This window comes from Mustela lutreola, chromosome X (assembly GCF_030435805.1).
Source record: "Mustela lutreola isolate mMusLut2 chromosome X, mMusLut2.pri, whole genome shotgun sequence".
Lineage (NCBI taxonomy): Eukaryota > Metazoa > Chordata > Mammalia > Carnivora > Mustelidae > Mustela > Mustela lutreola.
Window position 1 is genome coordinate 78,377,360 of NC_081308.1, and position 25,147 is coordinate 78,402,506.

Here is a 25,147-nt window from a genome sequence, read left to right on the forward strand (position 1 = left end):
GAGGGGTCTGCTCTGCTGCTTCTCAGGTGTCTTTTCTTGTGCAGAGTTGCACTGCCCCTTGCCAGAGGGCTAGACTCAATGTAAGCTGGTCTTCTGTGGGGGCTTTTTTTCCCTGAAAGATGTCCACACCTCTTTAGATGATCAAAATAAAAATGGCCCTGTGCCAATCTCCAGCTCCAGAGCCAAAAGGTCATGATTCTCCCTCTTCAGTAAACCCTCTGGGAACAATGGTCTTCACTTTCATGTGTACCAAACTCCTCAGACTCCTGTGTTGTGTACCCACAGTAAGCCTCCTGAGGGGTGTGGGGAGTCTTAGGGTCTCGTGTTATTACCCTCTGTTGTGCCCTGGTGCTGACAGTGGTCAAGGGATCATGCATGTGTCTGCTTCACCACCCCTGGGGGATGGCTGAGTGTCACCATACTGTCCTTTATGGGCCTGACACCCTGAGAATTGTTGCCCTGTTGTGGGCATACCAGTTCTCCCTTTCCTGGAGGATGACAGATGGTCTTCACACTCCAGTCCTTTACAGGGTGCCCAGGCATTGAGTAGTCACTTGATTGCCCTTGCTTGCAGTTTATGGTGACCAGAGCTGGTAGTCCCCTCCTTGGCTCAGTGACCATAACCAGATTCCCCACTCCACTGCTTGGGAAATCTATCAGTTCTGGCATCCCCATGACTTCTAGGATCCTGAGACCACACTGACTGACCTAGAATTCTACCCTTTTCATCCCCTGAGCCTCTTTCATACAGGATGTCACTCACTGGAGCAGATTTCTAAGGGTACTGAGTTTGCTTTCTGGGACTATATCACTTTCTGGTAGCCAGCTTATGGAGGTTTCCTCCCCCCTCCATTTATCTCTGGATATCTCCTCTCAGATTCATGTCTCTGCACCCCCTTCCTTGCAAAAAACAGTGGATTTTCTACTGTAGAGTACAGATCCAGATATTTTTTTTTCTTACATCTCAGGCTGAGCTAATGGGTGTTCAGAATGGTTTGATAGTTACCTAGCTAAACTCAAGGGTCCAAATGAAAGGAGGTCCCCTACTTACTGCCATCTTGCCTCAGTTAATTCACTCATAACTTAAATCACCATGTGAAACACTGACAACTCTTTATACTTTTTCCTTTTGTAGACTTTAATACTTTATATAAGTGAGTTACATTTATCACCATAAAATGCCATGAACTGTAAAGCTCTCAAATCATCTTATAGAACAACTTTCTAATTTTAGAAATGCATGGAGATGGTAAGCAACTTGCTAGTGGTCATAATACTAGTTACAGCCAGACTTAGGGCTTATAAATTGAGTTTTCTAACACCTATTTCTGAGCTGATCCTATGTCACGTGGCTTCAATAGATTGAACACTGGTCTCATTACATAAGTTAAAATGTGTTTTGTTGTATGTTTTCCAGGGTCAAAGTATTTTTGGGCTTGATATCATTGAAACACCAGAAGGAGACAAGATGCCACAGCTGATTGTTCAAAAGGAGTTAGATAGGGAAGAGAAGGATACATATATAATGAAAGTAAAGGTTGAAGATGGTGGCTTTCCTCAAAGATCCAGTACGGCTATTTTGCAAATAAGTGTTGCAGACACAAATGACAATAGCCCAGTCTTCAAGGAGAATGGGATTGAAGTCAACATACCAGAAAATGCTCCTGTAGGTACTTCAGTGACACAACTCCATGCCACAGATGCTGACATAGGTGAAAATGCCAAGATTCATTTCTATTTTAGCAATCTAGTCTCCAACATTGCCAAGAGGCTATTTCACCTCAACACCACCACAGGACTTATCACAATCAAACAACAACTAGATAGGGAGGAATCACCGAACCACAAGTTACTGGTTTTGGCAAGTGATGGTGGATCGATGCCAGCAAGAGCAATGGTTCTAGTAAATGTTACAGATATCAATGATAATGCCCCATCAATTGACATAAGATACATCATTAATCCAATAAATGGCACTGTGTTTCTTTCAGAAAATGCTCCAGTCAATACCAAAATTGCTCTGATAACTGTGACAGATAAAGATGCTGACCATAATGGCATGGTGACATGCTTCACAGATCATGAAGTTCCTTTCAGATTAAGGCCAGTATTCAGTAATCAATTCCTCCTAGAGACTGCTGCATATCTTGATTATGAATCCATAAGAGAATATGCCATTAAATTACTAGCTGCAGATGCTGGAAAACCTCCTTTGAATCAATCATCTATGCTCCTTGTCAAAGTGAAAGATGAAAATGACAATGCTCCTGTTTTCACCCAGCCTTTCATAAGTCTTTCTCTTCCTGAGAATAACTCTCCTGGCACCAAGTTGACAAAAATAAGTGCAACAGATGCAGACAGTGGGTACAACGCTGAGATCAATTATCTGCTTGATGTTGATGCTCCATCTGAATTCAGTCTGGATCATCATACAGGCATTCTGACCGCAGTGAGGAAACTGGATAGAGAAAAACAGGAAAAATATTCCTTCACAGTTCTAGCAAAAGATAATGGGATGCCACCCTTAATAACCAATGCCACAGTTTCAGTGACCATTCTTGATCAGAATGACAACAGTCCAATTTTTACTCACAATGAGTACAACTTCTATGTACCAGAAAACCTTCCAAGACATGGTACAGTAGGACTGATCACTGTAACTGATCCAGATTATGGAGAAAATTCTGTAGTCACTCTCTCCATTTTAGATATGAATGATCACTTCACCATTGATCCACAGACTGGTGTCATCCAACCAAATATTTCATTTGACAGAGAAAAACAAGAATCTTATACTTTCTATGTAAAGGCTGAGGATGGAGGTAAGATACCACATTCTTCAACTTCCAAAGTGACCATAAATGTGGTTGATGTCAATGACAACAAACCAGTTTTCATTGTCCCTTCTTCCAACAACTCCTATGAATTGGTTCTACCATCCGCTAATCCAGGCACAGTGGTCTTCACCGTACTTGCTGTTGACAATGATACCGGCATGAATGCAAAGCTTCGTTACAGCATTGTAGGAGGAAACACAAAAGGTCTGTTTATAATCGACCAAACAACAGGCAACATCACACTAAAGGAGAAATGTGTTGTTACAGACCTTGGTTTATACAGACTGATAGTTAAAGCTAAGGACTTGGGACAACCTGAATCTCTCTTCAGTGTTGTTATTGTTAATCTATTTGTGAATGAATCAGTGACCAATGCTACATGGATTCATGAATTGGTACACAACATTGAAACACCAGTGACCCCAAATATTGAGACAACTGATGCATCCTCACCAACCAGTGACTATGTCAAGATCATGGTTGCTATTATTGCTGGCACCATAACTGTCATCCTTGTTATTTTCATTACTGCAGTAGTACGATGCCACCAGTCACCACACCTTAAGGCTTCTCAGAAAAACAAGCAGAATTCTGAATGGGTTACTCCAAACCCAGAAAATAGACAGATGGTAATGATGATGATGAAAAAGAAGAAGAAGAAAAAGAAGAAGAAGCATGCCCTTAAGAACTTACTGCTTAACTTTGTCACTATTGAAGAAATTAAGGCAGATGATGTTGACAATGATGGAAACAGTGTCACACTAGGCCTACCCATTGAGCTGGAAGAACAAACCATGGGCAAGAACAACTGGGGCACTATACCTACTACCTTCAAACCTGACAGCCCTGACTTGGCCAGGCACTACAAATCTGCCTCTCCACAGCCTGCCTTCCAGATTTACCCTGAAACTCCCCTGAATTCGAAGCACCACGTCATTCAGGAACTGCCACTTGATAACACCTTTGTGACCTGTGATTCCATCTCTAAATGTTCCTCCAGCAGTTCCGAACCTTACAGTGTTTCTGAGTGCAGCTATTCAGTGACAACTTTCAAAACTCCTGTGTCTGTACACACTAGACTGGTAGGTAATCCAAGTTTCTAACTAATCTTTCTAACTTTATTTTTTTATTAGTTAATTTATTTTCAGAAAAACAGTATTCATTATTTTTTTAACACACCCAGTGCTCCATGCAATCCGTGCCCTCTATAATACCCACCACCTGGTACCCCAACCTACCCCTCCCGCCACTTCAAACCCCTCAGATCGTTTTTCAGAGTCCATAGTCTCTCATGGTTCAACTCCCCTTCCAATTTACCCCAACTCCCTTCTCCTCTCTAACACCCCTTGTCCTCCATGATATTTGTTATGCTCCACAAATAAGTGAAACCATATGATAATTGACTCTCTCTGCTTGACTTATTTCACTCAGCATAATCTTTTCCAGTCCCATCCATGTTGCTACAAAAGTTGGGTATTCATCCTTTCTGATGGAGGCATAATACTCCATAGTGTATATGGACGACATCTTCCTTATCCATTTGTCCACTGAAGGGCATCTTGGTTCTTTCCACAGTTTAGCGACCGTGGCCATTGCTGCTATAAACATTGGGGTACAGATAGTCCTTTTCACGACATCTGTATCTTTGGGGTAAATACCCAGGAGTGCAATTGCAGGGTCATAAGGAAGTTCTATTTTTAATTGCTGAGGAATCTCCACACTGTTCTCCAAAGAGGCTGCACCAACTTGCATTCCCACCAACAGTGTAAGTGGGTTCCCCTTTCTCCACATCCTCTCCAACACATGTTGTTTCCTGTTTTGTTAATTTTGGCCATTCTAACTGGTGTAAGGTGATATCTCAATGTGTGTGTGTGTGTGTGTGTGTGTGTGTGTGTCTTTAAAGTCTTTTTTTTTAATTTTTAATTTTTTATAAACATACATTTTTATCCCCGGGGTACAGGTCTGTGAATCACCAGGTTTACACACTTCACAGCACTCACCAAAGGACATACCCTCCCCAATGTCCATAACCCCACCCCCCTTCTCCCAACACCCCTATCCCCAGCAACCCTCAGTTTGTTTTATGTGATTGAGTCACTTATGCTTTGTCTCCCTCCCAATCCCATCTTGTTTCATTGATTCTTCTCCTACTCACTTAAGCCCCCATGTTGCATCACCACTTCCTCATATCAGGGAGATCATATGATAGTTGTCTTTCTCTGCTTGACTTATTTCACTAAGCATGATACGCTCTAGTTCCATCCATGTTGTTGCAAATGGCATGATTTCATTTCTTTTGATGGCTGCATAGTATTCCATCGTGTATATATACCACATCTTCTTGATCCATTCATCTGTTGATGGACATCTAGGTTCTTTCCATAGTTTGGTTATTGTGGACATTGCTGCTATAAGCATTCAGGTGCACGTGCCCCTTTGGATCACTACATTTGTATATTTAGGGTAAATACCCAGTAGTGCAATTGCTGGGTCCTAGGGCAGTTCTATTTTCAACATTTTGAGGAACCTCCATGCTGTTTTCCAGAGTGGCTGCACCAGCTTGCATTCCCACCAACAGTGTAGGAGGGTTCCCCTTTCTCCGCATGCTCGCCAGCATCTGTCATTTCCTGACTTGTTGATTTTAGCCATTCTAACTGGTGTGAGGTGATATCTCATTGTGGTTTTGATTTGTATTTCCCTGATGCTGATTGATATGGAGCACTTTTTCATGTGTCTGTTGGCCATCTGGATGTCTTTTTTGCAGAAATGTCTGTTCATGTCCTCTGCCCATTTCTTGATTGGATTATTTGTTCTTTGGGTGTTGAGTTTGCTAAGTTCTTTATTTATATGGAACCAGAAAATACCTCGAATAGCCAAAGGGATATTGAAAAAGAAAGCCAAAGTTGGTGGCATCACAAGTCCAGACTTCAAGCTCTATTACAAAGCTGTCATCATCAAGACAGCATGGTACTGGCGCAAAAACAGACACATAGATCAATGGAACAGAATAGAGAGCCCAGAAATATACCCTCAACTCTATGGTCAACTAATCTTCGACAAAGCAGGAAAGAGTGTCCAATGGAAAAAAGACAGCCTCTTCAATAAATGGTGCTGGGAAAATTGGACAGCCACATGCAGAAAAATGAAATTGGACCATTTCCTTACACCACACACGAAAATAGACTCAAAATGGATGAAGGACCTCAATGTGCGAAAGGAATCCATCAAAATCCTGAGGAGAACACAGGCAGCAACCTCTTCGACCTCAGCCGCAGCAACATCTTCCTAGGAACATCGCCAAAGGCAAGGGAAGCAAGGGCAAAAATGAACTATTGGGATTTTATCAAGGTCAAAAGCTTTTGCACAGCAAAGGAAAGAGTTAATAAAATCAAAATACAACTGACAGAATGGGAGAAGATATTTGCAAATGACATATCAGATAAAGGACTAGTGTCCAAAATCTATCTCAATGTGGTTTTAATTTGAATCTCCCTGAAGGCTAGTGATGATATATATTTTTTCATGTGTCTGAAAGTCATTTGTATGTCTTGATTGGAGAAGTGTCGGTTCATATCTTCTGCCCATTTTTTGATATGTTTGCCTGTTTTGTGTGTGTTGAGTTTGAGGAATTCATTATAGATCCTGGTTATCAACCTTTTGTCTGTACTGTCATTTGCAAATATCTTCTCCAATTCCGTGGGTTGCCTCTTTGTTTTTTTTGACTGTTTCCTTTACTGTGTAGACGCTTTTGATTTTGATGAAGTCTCAAAAGTTTATTTTCACTTTTGTTTCCTTTGCCTTTGGAGACATATCTTGAAAGAAGTTGCTGTGGCTGCTATCAAAGAGATTACTGCCTATGTTCTTCTCTAGGATTCTGATGGATTCCTGTCTCACGTTGAGGTCTTTTATCCATTTTGAGTTTATCTTTGTGTACAGTGTAAGAGAATGGTCGAATTTCATTCTTCTACTATAGCTGTCCAGTTTTCCCAGCACCATTTATTGAAGAGACTGTCTTTTTTCCACTGTATGTTTTTTTTTTTTTTTTTTTTTTTTGCTGTTTTGCCAAAGATTAATTGACCATAGAATTGAGGGTCCATATCTTGGCTCTCTACTCTGTTCCACTGGTCTATGTGTCTGTTTTTATGCCAATACGATGCTGTCTTGGTGATCACAGCTTTGTAATAAAGCTTGAAATCAGGTAACGTGATGCTCCAGCTTTATTTTTGTTTTTCAACATTCCTTAGTGATTCGGGGTCTCTTCTAATTCCATACAAATTTTAGGATTATTTGCTTCAGCTCTTTGAAGAATACCGATGGAATTTTGATTGGAATGGCATTAAAAGTATAGATTTCTCTAGGCAGTATAGACATTTTAACGATGTTTATTCTTCCGATCCAAGAGCATGGAATGGTCTTCCATCTTTTTGTGTCTTCTTCAATTTCTTTCATGAGTGTTCTGTAGTTCCTCAAGTACAGATCCTTTACCTCTTTGGTTAGGTTTATTCCCAGGTCTCTTATGGTTCTTGGTGCTATAGTAAATGGAATCGATTCTCTAATATCCCTTTCTGTATTTTCATTGTTAGTGTATAAAAAGCCACTAATTTCTGCACATTGACTTTCTATCCTGCCACATTGCTGAATTGCTGTATGAGTTCTAGTAGTTTGGGGGTGGAGTCTTTTCAGTTTTCCATATAAAGAATCATGTCATCTGCGAATAGAGAGAGTTTGCCTTCTTCATTGCCAGTTTGGATACATTTTATTTCTCTTTGTTGTCTGATTGTTGTTGCTAGGACTTCTAATACTATATTGAACAAGAGTGGTGAGAGTGGGCATCCTTGTCTTGTTCCTGATCTCAAAGGGAAGGCTACAAGCTTTTCCCCATTGAGGATGATATTTGCTGTGGGTCTTTCATAGATAGATTCAATGAAGTTCAGGAATGTTCCCTCTATCCCTATACTTTGAAGCGTTTTAATCAGGAACGGATGCTGGATTTTGTCAAATGCTTTTTCTGCATCAATTGAGAGGACCATGTGGTTCTTCTCTCTTCTCATATTAATTTGTTGTATCACATTGATTGATTTGCAAATGTTGAACCATCCTTGTAGCCCAGGGATGAATCCCACCTGATCATGGTGGATAATCTTTTTAATGTGCTGTTGGATCCTGTTGGCTAGGATCTTGTTGAGAATCTTAGCATCCATATTCATCAGTGATATTGGTCTGAAATTCTTTTTGGTAGGGTCTTTGCCTGGTTTGGGGATCAGGGTAATGCTGGCTTCATAGAAAGAGTCAGGAAGCTTTCCTTCTGCTTCAATTTTTTGAAACAGCTTCAGGAGAATAGGTGTTATTTCTTCTTTGAAAGTTTGGTAGAATTCCCCAGGGAATCCATCAGGTCCTGGGCTCTTATTTTTTGGGAGGTTTTAGATCACTGCTTCAATCTCGTTACTAGATATTAGTCTATTCAGGTTGTCGATTTCTTTTTGGTTCAATTTTGGGAGTTTATAATTTTCCAGGAATGTATCCATTTCATCTAGGTTGCTAAGCTTATTGGCATATAACTGTTGATAATAACTTCGGATGATTGTTTCTACTTCCTTGGTGTTAGTTGTGATCTCTCCCTTTTCATTCATAATTTTATGTATTTGAGTTTTCTCTCTTTTCTTTTGGATTAGTGTCGCCAGTGGTTTATCGATCTTATTGATTCTTTCAAAAAACCTGCTTCTAGTTTCATTGATAGGTTCTGCTGTATCTCTGGTTTCTACTTCATTGATCTCAGCTCTAATCTTGATGATTTCCCTTCTTATGTGTGGAGTTGGTTTGATTTGTTGTTGATTCTCCCATTTTTTAAGGTGTAGAGACAGCTGGTGTATTCTGGGTTTTTGAATTTTTTTGAGGGAGGCTTGGATGGCTATGTATTTCCCCCTTAGGACCACCTTTGCTGTATCCCATATGTTTTGGACCGAAGTGTCTTCATTCTCATTGGTTTCCATGAATTGTTTCAGTTTTTCTTTGATCTTCTGGTTGATCCTAGCATTCTTAAGCAAGGTGGCCTTTAGCTTCCAGGTGTTTGAGATCCTTCGGAACTTTTCCTTGTGATTGAGCTCCAGTTTCAAAGCATTGTGATCTGACAATATGCAGGGAATAATCTCGGTCTTTTGGTATCAGTTGAGTCCTGATTTGTGACCCAGTATGTGGTCTATTCTGGAGTAGGTTCCATGTACACTTGACAAGAATGTGTATTCTGCTGTTTTAGGGTGGAATGTTCTGTATATATCTATGAGGTCCATCTGGTCCAATGTGTCATTCAATGCTCTTGTTTCTTTATTGATTTTCTGCTTTGATGATCTATTTCTGAGAGAGGCGTGTTAAGATCTCCTACGATTAGTGTATTCATATCAATATGACTCTTTATCTTGATTAACAGTTTTCTTAAGTAATTGGATGCTCCCTTTTGGGAGCATAGATATTTATAATTGTTAGATCATCTTGGTGGATAGTCACTTTAAGGATTATGTAGTGTCCTTCTGTATCTCTGACTACAGTCTATAGTTTAGAATCTAATTTGTCTGATATGAGAATTGCTACCCTAGCTTTCTTTTGAGGCCCATTGGCATGAAAGGTGGTTTTTCATCCCTTCCCTTCACTTTCAGTCTGGTTGTATCTTTAGGCTCCAAATGTGTCTCTTGTAGACAGCATATAGATGGGTCCTAACGTTTTATCCAGTCTGCAACCCTATGCTCTTTTATGGGACCATTTAGTCTGTTCAGATTGAGAGTGATTATTGAAAGATGTTTTTATTGACATCATGTTTCCTGAGAAGTCCTTAGTTTCTATAGATTGTTTCTGTAAATTTCTGTCATATGTCACTCTTGGGTTCTTTCTTCTTTTATAGAACCCCGCTTAATATTACTCATAGTGCCAGCTTGGTGGTCACATACTCTTTTAAACCTTTTTGGTCTTGGAAGCTCTTTATCTCTCCATCCATTTTGAACGTCAGCCTTGCTGGATAAAGTGTTCTTGGCTGCATGTTCCTCTAATTTAGTGCTCTGTGCATGTCTTTTTCACCCTCTCTGGATTGTCAGGCTCCTGTGTACAGTTGTGACATTATTCTGGTGGTCCTTTCTCTGTATGTAAGGAATCTCCTTCCCCCTAGTTGCCCTTAAGACCTCTTGTCTAAAATTATGATTCATCAATTTCACAATTAATGTTTTGAGGTCTTTCTAGATTTGTTGATCTTTGGGGGTGTCCTTTCTGCCTCTAGGACACAAACCCTTGTTCCATTACCCAGACTGGGAAAATTTTCATCCAGAATTTGGTCAACTCTATCTTCTAGACTTCTCTCTTTCTCCACCCCCTTAGGGATTCCAGGAATTCTGACATTGGAGTGTTTCATGGCATCATTTATTTCTCTAATTCTGTTTTCAATGCTTCTGTGCTGTTTGTTCCAGACTTCCTTTTGATCCGTCTTTTCTATCAGTTTGTCTTCTGGATCACTAATTCAATTTTCTGCCTCAGCTACCCTAGCTATTAGAGTATTTAGATTAGATTGGATCTCACTGATAGCATTTTTTAGTACTTCCAGATCAACACTCACTTCCACCCTTAGAGTTTCTATGTTGCCACTAATGATCTTCTCCAACTTAGCCATTGCCTGGATAATTGTAACCCTGAATTCCCTTTCAGAACTACTGTTTATGTCCATATTCAATAGTTCTGTGGCTGAGGGCAGAGTCTCTGAATTTTTCCTCTTTTGGGTGTTACTCCTCTTAGTCATTTTGGTAAGAGGTGGTTTGGGGGATGTATAGCTGAATATATCAACCATGATACAAGCAAGGTGCACCCTGGTAAATTTTGGAGCAATCAGAAGCCACCACCAAAAAGAAAGAAAAACAAAGAGAGCGAGAGAGGAAAAAAGAGAAAACCCACCCAAATAAGCCCCCAATGTAAGATTTATAAGGTACATAAACAAAAACGAAAAAACTAAAGGACTGACAAAAGTAAAACACAAGAAAAAAAAAAAAAGAAAGAAAAACCCAACCAAAATGAACCCCATGAATAAGATTTATATAGTACAAAAACAAATACACCAAAACACTAATGGAAGAATAGATGGGAAAGTGGTTATAAACCATTGATGTGGGTGAGGAAGGTTTTTTCAGTTCTTACTGGGTTTATCTTGTTAACTTTGTTAAAGTACTTAACTTTCCAGAGGTACAGGGAAATTAAAACTAGTTTATATACAAGGGTAGTATTGAATAGGAAAAAGGGATTGCCTTGCAACTTATATCTTTATATACATTATTAAAAAAAGAAAAGGAAAAGAAAAAGAAACACAAATATATGAAAAAAGTTTCATATTTATATGAAAAAAGTTCAAGTTAAAAAGTTACTATGTAATATGTTGTATTAAACATCTAGTTGTAGTGGTAAGTAGGTTAAAAAAAAAGAATGAATTGTGAGAATGAATTTAAAAAAATAAAACAAGATGTTGTATCTATGAAATATACAGGTTTTGGGGCAGTACCGGAGGCTTAATATATTGTTTTTCCCTGACCTTGGGTTTTACAGTTTTATGGGGACCCTGTGATTGTTGTCCTCTTGTTCTTTTGGCTTGTCTTCTGGGGTAGGGGCCTGTCACTTCCTTGTTTACCAGTCAGTCTTGCTTGGGCTGAGTTGCCCTGCCCCCTCTCAAGGGGCTGGGCTCTGTGGAAACCAGTTTTTGAGGCTTTTGTTCTCTGGAGATTTTTGTTCTTTGGTGGCTTTTTGTTGCTTTTGAGAGGGTTAGAGCCAAGTGAACAGACCTAGTCCTCCGCCCCAGAGAGTAACCTCAGTCTGCTTCCCTCTGGATGATCCAGAACATACAGACTCCTCCTCTGCAAACTCCTACAAGTGGTGCACACCACCAGCCACTGTCTCAGTGGTCGAAAGAGCCCCCCCACCCCACCTTGTCTCTGCACCCTGTAGCACTAAAACCACGAATGATATTCATCCGGGGAGCCCAATTGCAGTGGCTGTCATTGTTGGGACTGCTGTCTGGAGTCCGTGCCCAGGATGGTTGAACTCACACCCAGCTGTGAGAGTGGCAGTGCAGGTTGTGGGTCCAGGGACCTTTAGCAGGGGCTGTGCTAGGCTCTCTCAGGTGAGGGCAGGGGTGCACCCAGCCCAAGCAGTGGTGCAAGCAGTGGAAAGCTGCAGGCTCAGGGACCATGGACTGGAGGTCCTGCTGGGCTCTCCCAGGCACTGGTAGGCCCCCACTGTGACCTTCCTGGGACTGTGAGCTTAGGACCTTGCCTGTGGTTGCCCAATTCCACCTGCCCCTTAAGACCCTTTGTTCTTTTCTTTTTCTTTCTTTCTTTCTTTTTTTCTTTTTTTTTTTTTTTGCTTTTAACCAGACTCCAAGTTAATGCTAGTCCCCAGTCACAGGGCACTTTCATATTGGGGTATTATTTTTCAGTGGGTCGCTTCTGGTGGTTCCATCCCCTTTTTGTAACAGCGCTGCTGGTGTAGTGGTATCATGCAAGATTCCCATCCCCTTTTTGTTTACCCTCTGATATCACTCTGAGCATTCCCACTCCACTTTACCTCTCCACTGATGTCTTGTGTCCCTGAAGTATATACTTCCAGAAGTATATACTCTTACATCTCAGGCTCATTTCATGGGTGTTCAGAGTGCTCTGGTAGATATTTAAGAAGGGACTGGTTGAAACAAGGCCTCCTATTTCTCTGCCATCTTGCCCCTCTCTCAAAATATTTATTTTTAATTTTCTCCTTGCTAAATCTTCATGTCATTTTCATTTAGTATGTCATATTTCATTATGATGAAGCAAGTAAAAAGAAATTACACTATTTTTATCAGAAGCTGATTTTACATACATTAGACTTTTATAAATTTAACTACTACATTTATAAAACTTGTTAACCAACCAAGAGTATAGAAATAGAGAAATCACTATTAAAATAATGAATTTTTTAAAAATACACTAAATTCTTAAGAAAAAATATATTATTCTAAAGTAGAAATTTTAAGAAGTGCTTTTACCTAACATTTGTGAATCTTGATTTTTAATTAGTCAAATCTGCTCTATCACTTAATGAAAAGGGTTCAGATTTCCTTGTTTTGCATTTAATATCTTCCATGATTTAGCTCCAATCTGAAAATTGCAACTGATTTCTCAGGATTGCCTTATATTCTACAATATACAACCAAACTGTAAAAGAAGCAGTCTATAAAGTATATTTGTCTAGAGACAATTAGAATTTATCAACATTTCATCCTATAGAAATTATAGATTTATATTGATTCTAAGATTACAATACCTAATTTGAACTAGAAAAAAAAATTAGAGAAAGAGAGCATGAGTGAAGGGGCAGAGAGTGAGAAAGAGAGGATCTCAGGCCGACTCTTTGCTGAGCCCAGTGCAGGCTTGATCTCACTACCCTGAGATTACTACCTGAGCGGAAATCAGGAGTTGGATTGCACCACTTATACTGCACCACTTAGACACACCTGAACTGGAAAATATTAAGAAATTTACAGAGAATCTTAAAGTTTTATGATAAAATAATTTGAAACAACATATTTACTTTATAATAATACTCTTCATAAAATATCAGTACATTACACAATGAAAAAACTAAATAATTAAAATTATAGAAATCTTTCTTTTAGGAAGGATGTTTTTAATATATACACTAAATTATAATTCTATAAAACTATAAAAATATAAACTATAAATCTATAAAACTACAAAAAATCTATAAATTCATAAAGCTGTATTAATCTGGTATATAGAATGAATAGTATCTAATTAGAAAGAGAATATTTTATGTATAAAACCCAATGTATTTTCTAGAATTCTTCAAGTTAATATATTTTCATCAGCAAATATATAATTTTTTGTGAGTTTATAAATGATATAGAGAATGGAGATCCTTATCTAGAAAATTCTAGTGAGTTAAAGACCCAACAATTAGGGGCACCTGGGTGGCTCAGTGGGTTAAGCTGCTGCCTTCGGCTCAGGTCATGATCTCAGGGTCCTGGGATCGAGTCTCTGCTCAGCGGGGAGCCTGCTTCTCCCTCTCTCTCTCTCTGCCTGCCTCTCTGCCTGCTTGTGATCTCTTTGTCAAATAAATAAAATCTTTAAAAAAAAAAAAAAGACCCAACAATTAGCTTCTCTTTGTTAATATTGAATTCAAAATTGTTTACCTTGCTATCCTACTTTAAGATTTTATTAATTATTCTTTGATGTATTATCAAATTGTGGGACATAAATAATCAGATACTATGTTTGTTCCTAAACTTCTCTTGCAAGGAGAAAGGGGTACTCATGGAATATATTATTGAGCATAGAGCCTTGCCCTAGAAACCTGGCCTTCTGATAAAAGAATAGTTACCTTTAAAATCTAGAATTAGGGCACCTGGGTGGCTCAGTTGGTTAAATGACTGCCTTCAGCTCAGGTCATGATCCTGGAGTCTGTGGATCAAGTCTCGCATCAGGCTCCCTGCTTGGCAGGGAGTCTCCTTTTCCCTCTGACCCTCCCTCTTCTCATGTTCTCTCTTTCTCTCTCATTCTCTCTCTCAAATAAATAAATAAAAAATCATAAAAAATGTTACAATCTGGAACTAGATACATTGCTGTGGTGTGTGCCTTGAAATACTTGACTAATTTTTAGACATATTTGAAGCTAAATTTGTTGATTCATTGATAGCTATAATTAGAGTTAATCATCTCTCTAATAAGATTGCCATTATTTCACTTACCTTTTTACCCAGTTGCTTTTGTTATGATATGTTGCTTCTACATCTTAGTCAGCTCTTTGGCCTTCCCAAGGAAATTACTACTTAGTAAACAATCAATCGCAAGTATTTTTATAATGGTGTGTGTGTGTGTGTGTGTGTGTGTGTGTGTGTGTGTGTGTTTGTCTGTGTATGTGTATATACTTGTGCCCAAGAAGCCTGGGGTGAAGAGTTAAGGGAAGTGTCATAGTTATTACTCTTATAATGATTACTATTACATAAAATATCAATGCACATCACTCCATGCTTGCTTTTTAAGTTATAGGGTTGTATACATTAAAAGGGTATTAAATTTAGAACCTGTTAGAATTTAGTTTATTTTTGACTCTGCCACTACTAGCAGGATGAATTTGTCAAGTTTTTCAATATCCTAAACTGAGCTTCCTTTCTTGAGAAGGAAAGTCCTCTTTAATATTTGCACTATTTTTTCACTGTGTTATTTTGCTCTTGAAGAGAGATCACATATAAAAGTGTTTTGCTCTTACTGGGTGATAACACAAGCAGAATGTTATATATTGTTAATTGAAGTATTGAAGTTGTGCTTCAAATGCTTATTGTAAGCATAATTTTCCAACATAAAGTATATACACTAATATTCCAAGAAGAATATAAGTTTATTTGGTACCTAAACACTGGAGGATAAGAGAAGAAAGATGTATAATAGTGATAATAATCAACTTGATGTAGATCAAAATGTAGTTAATCAAGAGGCATTCTACTGAGCCTGAAATATATTTGAGGAATAATGCTATGGAGATATTTACTGCAATTCTTTTTTCACATTTTGTGTTAATGGTAGATTTTCCACTTGTAATCAAGTAAAGTTCTTAAAAAAAAAAAAAAGAAAGAAAAATTCTCACTTCAGGGCAGTGAACTTGAATATTCCTTCTGCTTTATTAAACCTCCTAGAAAATCAATGCAATTTTTATGGATTCATATATAAGATTTTTTAAAAAATCTACTAAGGTGTAATTGACATGCAATATTATAGTTGTTTCAAGTATACAACATAGTGATTCAGAGTTTATATACATTGTGAAATGGTGACCACATAGTTTAGTTACCATCTGTCACCTCACAAAGTTCATATAGTATTATTAACCATATTCCCCATACTGTACATTACAGCCCCATGACTTATTTTATAGCTGGAAGTTTATACTTCCTTTTTTTGTTGTGTTACGTTAGTCACCATAAAATACATCATTAGTTTTTGATGCAGCATTCCAAGATTCATTGTTTATGTACAAGACCCAGTGCTCCATGCAATATATGCCCTCCTTAATACCCTCCAGGTCAGGGCCTGCTCACAGGTCAGTTGGTGGTCATGTCCTCTTGATAACCTCTTCCAACAACTTTGCACTCCACAACCAGAGCTGAAGAGTGAGGCACTGAGAAAAAGAGAACCAAGAAAAAGTGAACCTCAGGAAGAGAAACAAAGATTGAAATAAAAAATAATAATAATGTTTGGGGTTGATAAGTATAACTCATTATACAAATTAAAGGAACCAAGTATAGTATGTTTCCTCTGAAACAACTTGATGGGCCAGTCCTTGTGATTGTCTTAAAGTAACTTTCAGGCATTTTTCAAGTAAATAACTGATGGGAACTCGTTGAAAATGTGCCTAGTTACTCATTCAACAAGTCTGATGGACTATTGTGATTATTTTTTTCCTTTATAGAGTAAGTGTAACATAACACTAATTAAAAGCTTTTCTACTGAGTAATTCATGTGCATCACCTTCTAAAGTTTAGCCTAAGGAATCAACATTGTCAAAAACACATTTTATTCCCTTTACTTAATTTCATTTGGCGGGACTCCCCTTTGACTTTGTAAGAGCATTTATATTTTCCTCTAATGCATGTTAGAGCACAGAACAATTAAAAGAGCATGTGAAATAACCATAGCTCTATAGCACTGTGCAAGCACTAGGGATATTTAGAAATGTTCTGTGCAATAGTGAATAAAATAGGGATGTGCTATATTGTATCAGAAGCATTTTCTCTAGACCTCAAATGAATATCTTCTACATTAAACAATTCAAGTTTATATTCTACATTCAGAAAACAATTGAAAACAAAGACAATGACTTTTTTTCCCTGATGAGAATTTATTGTGTATTTCTTATTTAGAATTTAGTGTTTCATCAGTTGCATATAACAGCCAGTGCTCATTACATCAAATGCCCTCTTTAATGCCTATTAGCCAATTATCTTTGCCTCTCCAGCAGCCCTCAGTTTGTTTCCTAGAGTTCAGTGTCTCTTATGGTTAGGCAATGAAGTTTTAAAAGCAGCTTTGTACAGTCAATATACTTCTTTCAATTAAACAAAAAAGTGAATATGTAAAATGATCCCAAGTTGCCTTCTGAATTTCTAGGAGTAAGAGTAAAGGCAAAGCAATCTTGCACTCTATTAAAAAAATAAGGGTTTTGGTCTTTATTATTGTTACGATTTGCTTTGTGATGTTTTCTTGACAACTGAAACATTTTTACTGCATAATTATTTATATTTTTGTATGAAATAATATTGATGAAAATAAAAATATTTGTGAAAAAAATCCCTGAATATAGCTTGTTCTTTTATTTTTTTTCTTTCACTAACTATAATTTTACTGTTACTATGTTCATAACTTGAAAAACTATAAGTCTTAGAAAATCTTGGAATCATATAAATTCTTTTTTACTTGCTTTTTAGCAGAATTATAATTTTAGGTAATCTTCAAATGAGAACAATATAGCCAGTTACACTAATTATTCTGTCATTTTATAATTTGAGTGCTTACAGAAAGCACACTCTAGGAAAAATCTAGATCTACAAATGCTTTTGGCTAAATGGATTTCCAGACAGAATCAAAATATTACTCGAAAATTGCTAATAAAATTTTCTGCAGAATCTCCAGTGATGGTTGGCTTGTGGACGAATTTCCCATTTGCTAACTTGCCCCCAGTATATCTCTCTTCTTAGAAATATTTAATCACCTTTCATTTTGAAGATGATAGCACATAATATCTCCACCATAAATACCTCTTATTTTAGTCTGTATTTGTTTGGCATTACACATGCACATATAAAATTTCCAATTTTTAAAATGAGACTTTGTTCCATAATATAGTTAGTAGTTCTGGAATCAGTCAAGATCTATTACTACTAATTTTAATAATGTTTTTGTAGTAAATTATGCATTTTAAATAATTCCAAAATTTATTATAACTCAGTAATAATAGCTAATATGTATATAACACTTAACTGAGTGCCAGATCCTGTTCTGTTAACATATATTTTCTTATTAGGTAATTCTGTTTTACAGGTTAGGGAATGGAGACATAGCACAGTTAAGTGACTTGCTGAAGATGACATAGTTAATAAATGGTAAGACTTTTAATTAAACAAAGTCAGTTCAGCTCTTAATTTTGAGACTATAACAGCAATTCTTATGATACTTTAGATGCCAGAATTTGGGGCTTCTATTATAAATATCTTTCAGAAATCAAAAATATTTTAGCAGCATACAAACCAGCAAAAGCAAGTGGTGTAAAGTATCTCTCACTCTTAAACAACATTCAGAGGATTTATAATTCCACACAGACAAAAAACACTTTCTGAAAATTCTAAATCAAAAGAAAGAGGTGCCTTAAATAATGAAAAAAATCATATTTTGTATGCTTCCATGTAAAAAGACTGGTTTTATTATAAAGAATAATGTTTTCCCAAAGTTGTATATGTCACAATTCCTAGTACCCGTGAATATGATATCTTAGTTAGCAAAGGAGAATTAAGCTTACAGGTGGAATTAAGGTTGCTAACCAACTTATTTTATGGCAGGTATCCTGAATTATCCAGGTGGATCCAATGTAATCAATAAGTTCCTTAAATGTGGAAGAGAGGAAAAAAAAATGTGGAAGAGAGGGCCAAACAAAGAGGCCATAGAGATGAGAGAAGTTAGAAATGCTGACTGATGCAGGCTTTGAAGATGGAGGAAAAGGGCTGTAATCTAAGGGAAAGTGAGTGGCCTCTAAAAGAAGGAAAGGGATTCCTTTCTAGAGCCTCCAGAAAGGAACAGTTATGCTGACACCTTGAGTTTAACCCAGCAAGACTTATTTCAGACTTCTGAGCTCCAGAATTATAATATTTTTATTGTATTAAACCATTAGCCTGTGACAATTTGTTACATCAGTGATGAGAAATTAACACACACTCACACACATGCACACACACCACATATTTGTCCTGAATATCTGAATGTTCTTCAAAGCAAGACAATATTTTTGGAAAATTCTCAGAAAAATAGTGATATTGTAGTCAAATATGATTCCAGGTTGTTTTCATTGGGAGTTACATTATATAACAAATTCACCATCTGTCCAAGACTTTATATATGTTACTTTATTTAAATTTCACAATAAATATATGATATAGATTCTATTACCTTCCCATTCTATATATGAGAAAACAGAAGAACAGAGAGTTCAGATAATTTGCTGAAGATCTGAGAACCTGTGGTAAGGATGGAATCCAAGCTTTTTGGTTCTAGAAGCCAAGCTTTTAACCATTAAGCACACTGCTTTTCAAAGATGATTAAAATATTTTTTTAAATATTGTGATAAAACCAATATTGTAACCATGTACTATCAATGGCAGAGATTTTAGACTCACAAAACTAGAAGGGATTTGTTGATTAATTATTTCCTTTATTGATGAAGTATCAATATTATTTCCTTTATTGATGAAGTATCCCAGGAAACCAGAAAACTTAGATGACTTATCTAAGCTCATGCATCGTATCTTTGATATCTTTCACAGCCTTTCTGAGAATTTACCCCATTGCAGATGACTGATGACAGCTAGGGAAGGCATGCAAAAACAGAAAAAACAAAAACAAAAACAAAAACAAAAACAAGCAAAAATCCTACCGAGAATACTGAGAGAGGCAATATAACACCTACAGAATCCATTTTCAGGTTCTGTTATGCTACTTAAGTAGGTATTAGCTTAGTCATGAATAGGCTTCATAATTCACAAGGGTATGATGGAGAAAGGATTGTACTCAGAGCCCTGTAGTTGCTAGGGGAGTTTTAATTAGCTGTCCAGTGCAATGTCAAAACAGATTTAGTTTTATTTATAGTCCAAATAACTGGCCAGATAAAAATACATATATTTATCTGTACCTATTTTTCAGTTAAAAACTAAAAACTTAAAACAAACAGACACTTAGACTGGATATTAAGTTTCAAAGTTTATTTTAGTGATTGTCCTTATCTGTTCTCACTATGACAGCACCCTATGAATATGTTCTTAACTGCTGCACTAACACTTACCTCATTATGTTAATAAAATGAACAACCTAATCAAACCTGGCTTTTGTGATTTAGATTCTGTGCAGGCCCCCATAGTAAGAATATAGCCTTCTATCATGTTGAGAAGCATCATTTATTCATATATATTATGTAAGGAGTGGTTGTTTTCAGTAGGGATGATGCCAAAAGTTCTATGATCAATTTTATCAAACACAAGGAACTATACAATTAATTATCGTTAATCAAGAAACAAATTTGGAGGCTTAAATTGAATACAGATATTACCCCGAGAAGCAAGAAATAAGGATTTTGTGATATTTACTGAACTTGAAATTTAACAGGAGTTTGCCCAGACAGTACACTTTCAGACACCCTCAAACTGCAGTTCAAAAATTAGCAGCTTGGTGTGTGAGCAAAATGTCTCTGTAGCAGGAAATGAATAGTTGGTTCATTTTAGCTGAGAATATAAATGCCATGAGTAAAAAGTCATGATGAATGATACATCCTCTGAAATAGAGACATGTTCATTTCTTTTCAAGTATTGTACTCTGAATATCCTTGAAATTGACATTAAGTAGCATATTTCAACTTAGAGAATTCACCACTCCAGGATATAAAATTAATCAAATGCTAAAGGTAGATTAGGGGAACAAATGAATGAAATGCATAAGCATGTTAACATCAAAAAGTAAATGAATCAAGCATTTTTTTTAAAGATTTTTATTTATTTGTCAGAGAGAGAGCGAGTGAGAGCGAGCACAGGCAGACAGAGAGGCAGGCAGAGTCAGAGGGAGAAGCAGGCTCCCCGCAGAGCAAGGAGCCGGATGCGGGACTCGATCCCAGGATGCTGGGATCATGATCTGAGCCGAAGGCAGCTGCTTAACCAACTGAGCCACCCAGACGTCCCTGAATCAAGCATTTTTGATAAATGCATATGCATCAACTTTTATTTTAGTTTAGGTTAACCCCTACATATAGAAGTCTTAGGGCATTTAAAAATGTTTTTATAGTCTTAGAGAACTTAAAGACCATCAACTGAATCTGATTAAATGATACCTAATATAAATGGTAATGAACAGTCTATTTTCTATATATTTTAGTAAATTTGAATTAGAAAATGAAGTAATAAAATCAAATTCTGACAAAATCAATTATGTTTAGCTATTTTTTTCTGAAAAATTAAATGACCCTCCCTCCATATATTTTATAAAATTATTTTAATCATTTTGATAATTGGTTTAAATTATTTTTTCTGTTCAGTGATAGCAAATATATTACATTTATAGTCCATCTGATGGCCATGTATGTAATCTAAAAAGATGATCAACAAGGTTTATTAAATTCTTATTACATACTAGGTACTATATGTAAGCATTTGAATATATGTAACAAAAGAGCCCTATGAAATACACTTCTTTATATCATTTTTTCTAGGTAAGGAAATGGAAACCCAGAAACACTAAGTAAATTTCCCCAAATCACCAACCTAGGAAGTATTGGAGTTAGGATTCAAGCCCAGGCAGTCTGGCTAGAAAAATGCAGCTTTAAGTATTTTTATTGATTACCATGGACACACTGATCAGCAAGAAGATAGCATTCTTACCAATTCACTTATAAAAGGTTGAGACATGCTGTTAAAAATAGAAAATCTGGAGGAATTGTAACTTAATTTCATAGTAGAGAACATGCAAAAGAAATAAAATAGAAATTACTATGTTTAATAACTTCAGTTGTTGAAACAAATTCTAAGTTTATATGGAAAGATGTTTTCATAGAGATTTAGTTAATGTTAGAGAGTTTGATTCTCAGAAAGCTGGTTAACACTACTTCTAGCAGTGTTATGCAAATTCATAATATGTTGGTGATTATGTGTTTTTCAAATATTTGGCAGGCTCACAAATTGTCTCCATTAAGATCAGTGGGGTGATTTATTTAATAACAGGATGTTAGAAATGACAGAAGGCAAGTTGAAATCCATAAGATAGCAGAACTGATTAATAATGTATTAATACAGGAATGCCTGGGTGGCTCAGTTGGTTAAGCATCTGTCTTTGGCTTGGGTCATGATCTTAGGGTCCTGCAATCAAGCCCTACATCAGTCTCTCTGCTCATCCAGGAATCTGTTTCTCCATTTCTCTCTTTGTGCTCTCTCCATCTCTCTCTCAAATAAATAAAATCATTTAATAATAATAATAATAATGTATTAATGTATACTCATGATCTCTTAGAAGACATCCAGAAATTATAAAAACAATAAGAGAACATAGACAAATAAGAGTAGTTTCTTCAGGTCAAAACACTCTTTTAAAAATATTTATTCGTTTATTTAAGAGAGAGGGTGAGAGGTGGGAGGAACAGAGGGAGAGGGACAAGCGGACTCTATGCTGAGCATGGAGCCCAACATGAGGCTCCATCTTAGGACCCTGAGTTCATGACCTGAGCTTAAATCAAGAGTCAGACTTAACACTCAACTGACTGAGTCACCCAGGCTCAAAAAAATTTGATAGATATAGGGAGAAATCCATTTTAAATATTAAAAATATTAAAAAAATTAAATCCAGACATATATCTGTAGTAACGGTGAATTGCTCTGTGTGTATGTGTGAAAGATAGAGAGAGAGAGAGAGAGAGAGGTTAGTAAAGAATAAAAGAAAATCATTTTCTCTCAGGCACTATTGAGAGATATATAATCATATAGTTCTATAAAATGACAGATTAGAGAGCACAGGAGAGAAAGATAATTTGGGTATAAAGAGTGGGGGCAAAAAAAAAAAGATATTTGAAGAGACCTTTTTGTACCTCGATCAGAAGAAAAGGAAACTTTGGGGTTCAATTTGTGGTCACTGAAAGTGAGAAGTAGGGTCAGTAGCCCTTAGTTACCACATGTAACAGAACTGGCGTTCCTTTTTTTTTTTTTTTTAAGATTTGATTTATTAGACAGAGATCACAGGTAGGCAGAGGCAGGCAGAGATGGGGGGGAAGCAGACTCCCCACTAAGCAGAGAGCCCGATGCGGGGCTCAGTCCCAGGACCCTGAGATCATGATCTGATCTGAAGGCAGAGGCTTAACTCACTGAGCCACCCAGGTGCCCCAGAACTGTTGTTCCTGCCATGAACTCCAGCCCATTAAAATGCCCAACATAATGGTAACTATTCACTTTGACTTGACTTAATTTATCCCTTGATGCTAACAACAGAGGGCATTTTGGATAAGTTTTGAAGGTGGCCTAGTGTCTCTCTCTCTCTGTCCCTCATCCATTTCTTTTCTAGAGAGAAACTAGATATAGATAGAGAGAAACTAAAGATATAGGTATAGCTAGAGATTACAGATATAGATATATAGATATAGATGGTAGGGAAACCTGAGTGGCCACTCCTATGGTTAGCCTTAAATAGACTTAGATCTCTAAACATGTAACATTTAAAAGTCCAATTAGTTCTAAAAGGAATATTCAGAAACAGTGTTCAGGAAAGGGGGCTCAGGTGAACTTAGGCTTTGGGGTTCATGTAACTAAATTTTTCATTTTCTTCTTCCCACAAAATTGTGCGTGTGTAAGTGTGTGTGTGTGATTGTTAACCTTTGATTAACTCTCACAATAAATTAGCATAAAAGAAAACATTTTCAAAACTTTTTCAACTTGCCCAATTAGCTTTTATATGATAAGATGCACTAAAACTATGTGTATATTGGGCTAACAGAAAAAAAAAAAAAACGAGAAAGGCAGAGTTAATTATGATTAAAACTCTCTGCTAATGTACTGGGAATAAATAGTAGTAACTATGAATGGAGTTTACATAGGTTTTCTTTCAATTGAAGGCAGAATTTTCTAATAAAATGGAATGAACTATCTAAGAAGATAGTGAGATTCTCAACACTGGACTTCATCGTTTTTACCTTTTTAATGACTTTATTTATTTATTTATTTGACAGAGAGAGACACAGCCAGATAGGTAACAAAATCAGGGGGAGTGTGAGAGGGCGAAACAGGCTTCCCAAGGAGCAGGGAACCCAGTGTGGGACTCAATTCCAGGACTGTGGGATCACGACATAAGCAGAAGGCAAATGCTTAATGCCTGAGCCACCCAGGTGCCCCCCAACACTGTACTTTAAAAACCAAAGGATTCACAGCCATTAACAGAGGATTCAGCAGAAGGAGTTCATGTGGGATGTACAGTAAGAATTCTCTTTTATATATAAGATTTTATTTATTCATCAGAGAGTGAAAGAGAAAGAGAACACAAGCAGGGGAGTAGCAGGCAGAGGGAGAAGCAGGCTCCCCACTGAGCAAGAAACCTGACATAGGACTTGATCATAGTACCCTGGGATCATAACCTGAGCTGAAAGCAGACCCTTAACTGACTGAGCCACCCAGGCATCCTGAATTCTAAAGCCACTTTTACTTGTGTTTTTAAATTTTATGATTTACTTAAATATTTCCAGTTACAAAAGAAAACAATTTGTTGTTGTTTGGTTTGGTTTTGTTGGATTGTTGTTGTTGTTGTTGTTTTTCTATTTCCATGGTTAAGGGTCTTTTATGATTTGTCTCCCTCTCTGTTTTTATCTTATTTTATTTTTCCTTCCCTACTCATATGTTCATCAGTTATGTTTTTTAAATTCCACATATGAGTAAAATTATATGTGGATTTCTGTGGCTGACTTATTTTGTTTAGCATAATACACTCTAATTCCATCCACATCATTGGAAATGGCAGTATTTCATTCTTTCTGATGGCTGAGTAGTATTCCATTCCATATATATCATATCTTCCTTATCCATTCATCTGTGGGTGGACATCTGGGCTCTTTCCACACTTTGGCTATTGTGGACACTGCTGGTATAAGCATCGGTATGCATGTGCCCCTTCATATCACCATTATTGTATCCTTTGGATGAATACCTAGTAGTGCAATTGCTGGGTGGTAGGGTGGTACTATTTTTAATTTTTTGAGGAATATCCATACTGTTTTCCAGAATGGCCACACCAGTTTGCATTCCCACCAAAAGTGTAAGAGGGTTCCCTTTCTCTGCATTGTCATCACCATCTGTTGTCTATTGAATTGTTCGTTTTAGCCCTTCTGATGGGTGTGAAGTGCAATCTCATTGTGGTTTTGCTTTGTATTTATGATTACATGATGTTGAGCATTGTTTACCCATTTCTTTACTGGAATTTTTGTTTTTTGGGTGTTTGCTAAGTTCTTTTTTTTTTAATTTAAATTCA

General features: G+C 37.0%; 1 protein-coding gene across 2 annotated transcripts in view; it reads left to right on the forward strand.

Annotated features, from left to right (window-relative positions):
• Positions 1-25,147, forward strand: part of PCDH11X (protocadherin 11 X-linked) — a 201,990-nt gene that overhangs the window by 121,469 nt on the left and 55,374 nt on the right. The window contains exons 3-4 of one of the 2 annotated variants that reach the window (XM_059156564.1): positions 1,418-3,919; positions 4,413-5,138. In XM_059156564.1, coding sequence (XP_059012547.1) covers positions 1,418-3,919; positions 4,413-4,538 — 2,628 coding nt within the window. In that variant the 3' untranslated portion in view covers positions 4,539-5,138. Of the gene's footprint in view, positions 1-1,417; positions 3,920-4,412; positions 5,139-25,147 lie in introns of those variants that run through there. The other variant, XM_059156563.1, reaches the window with a different exon arrangement.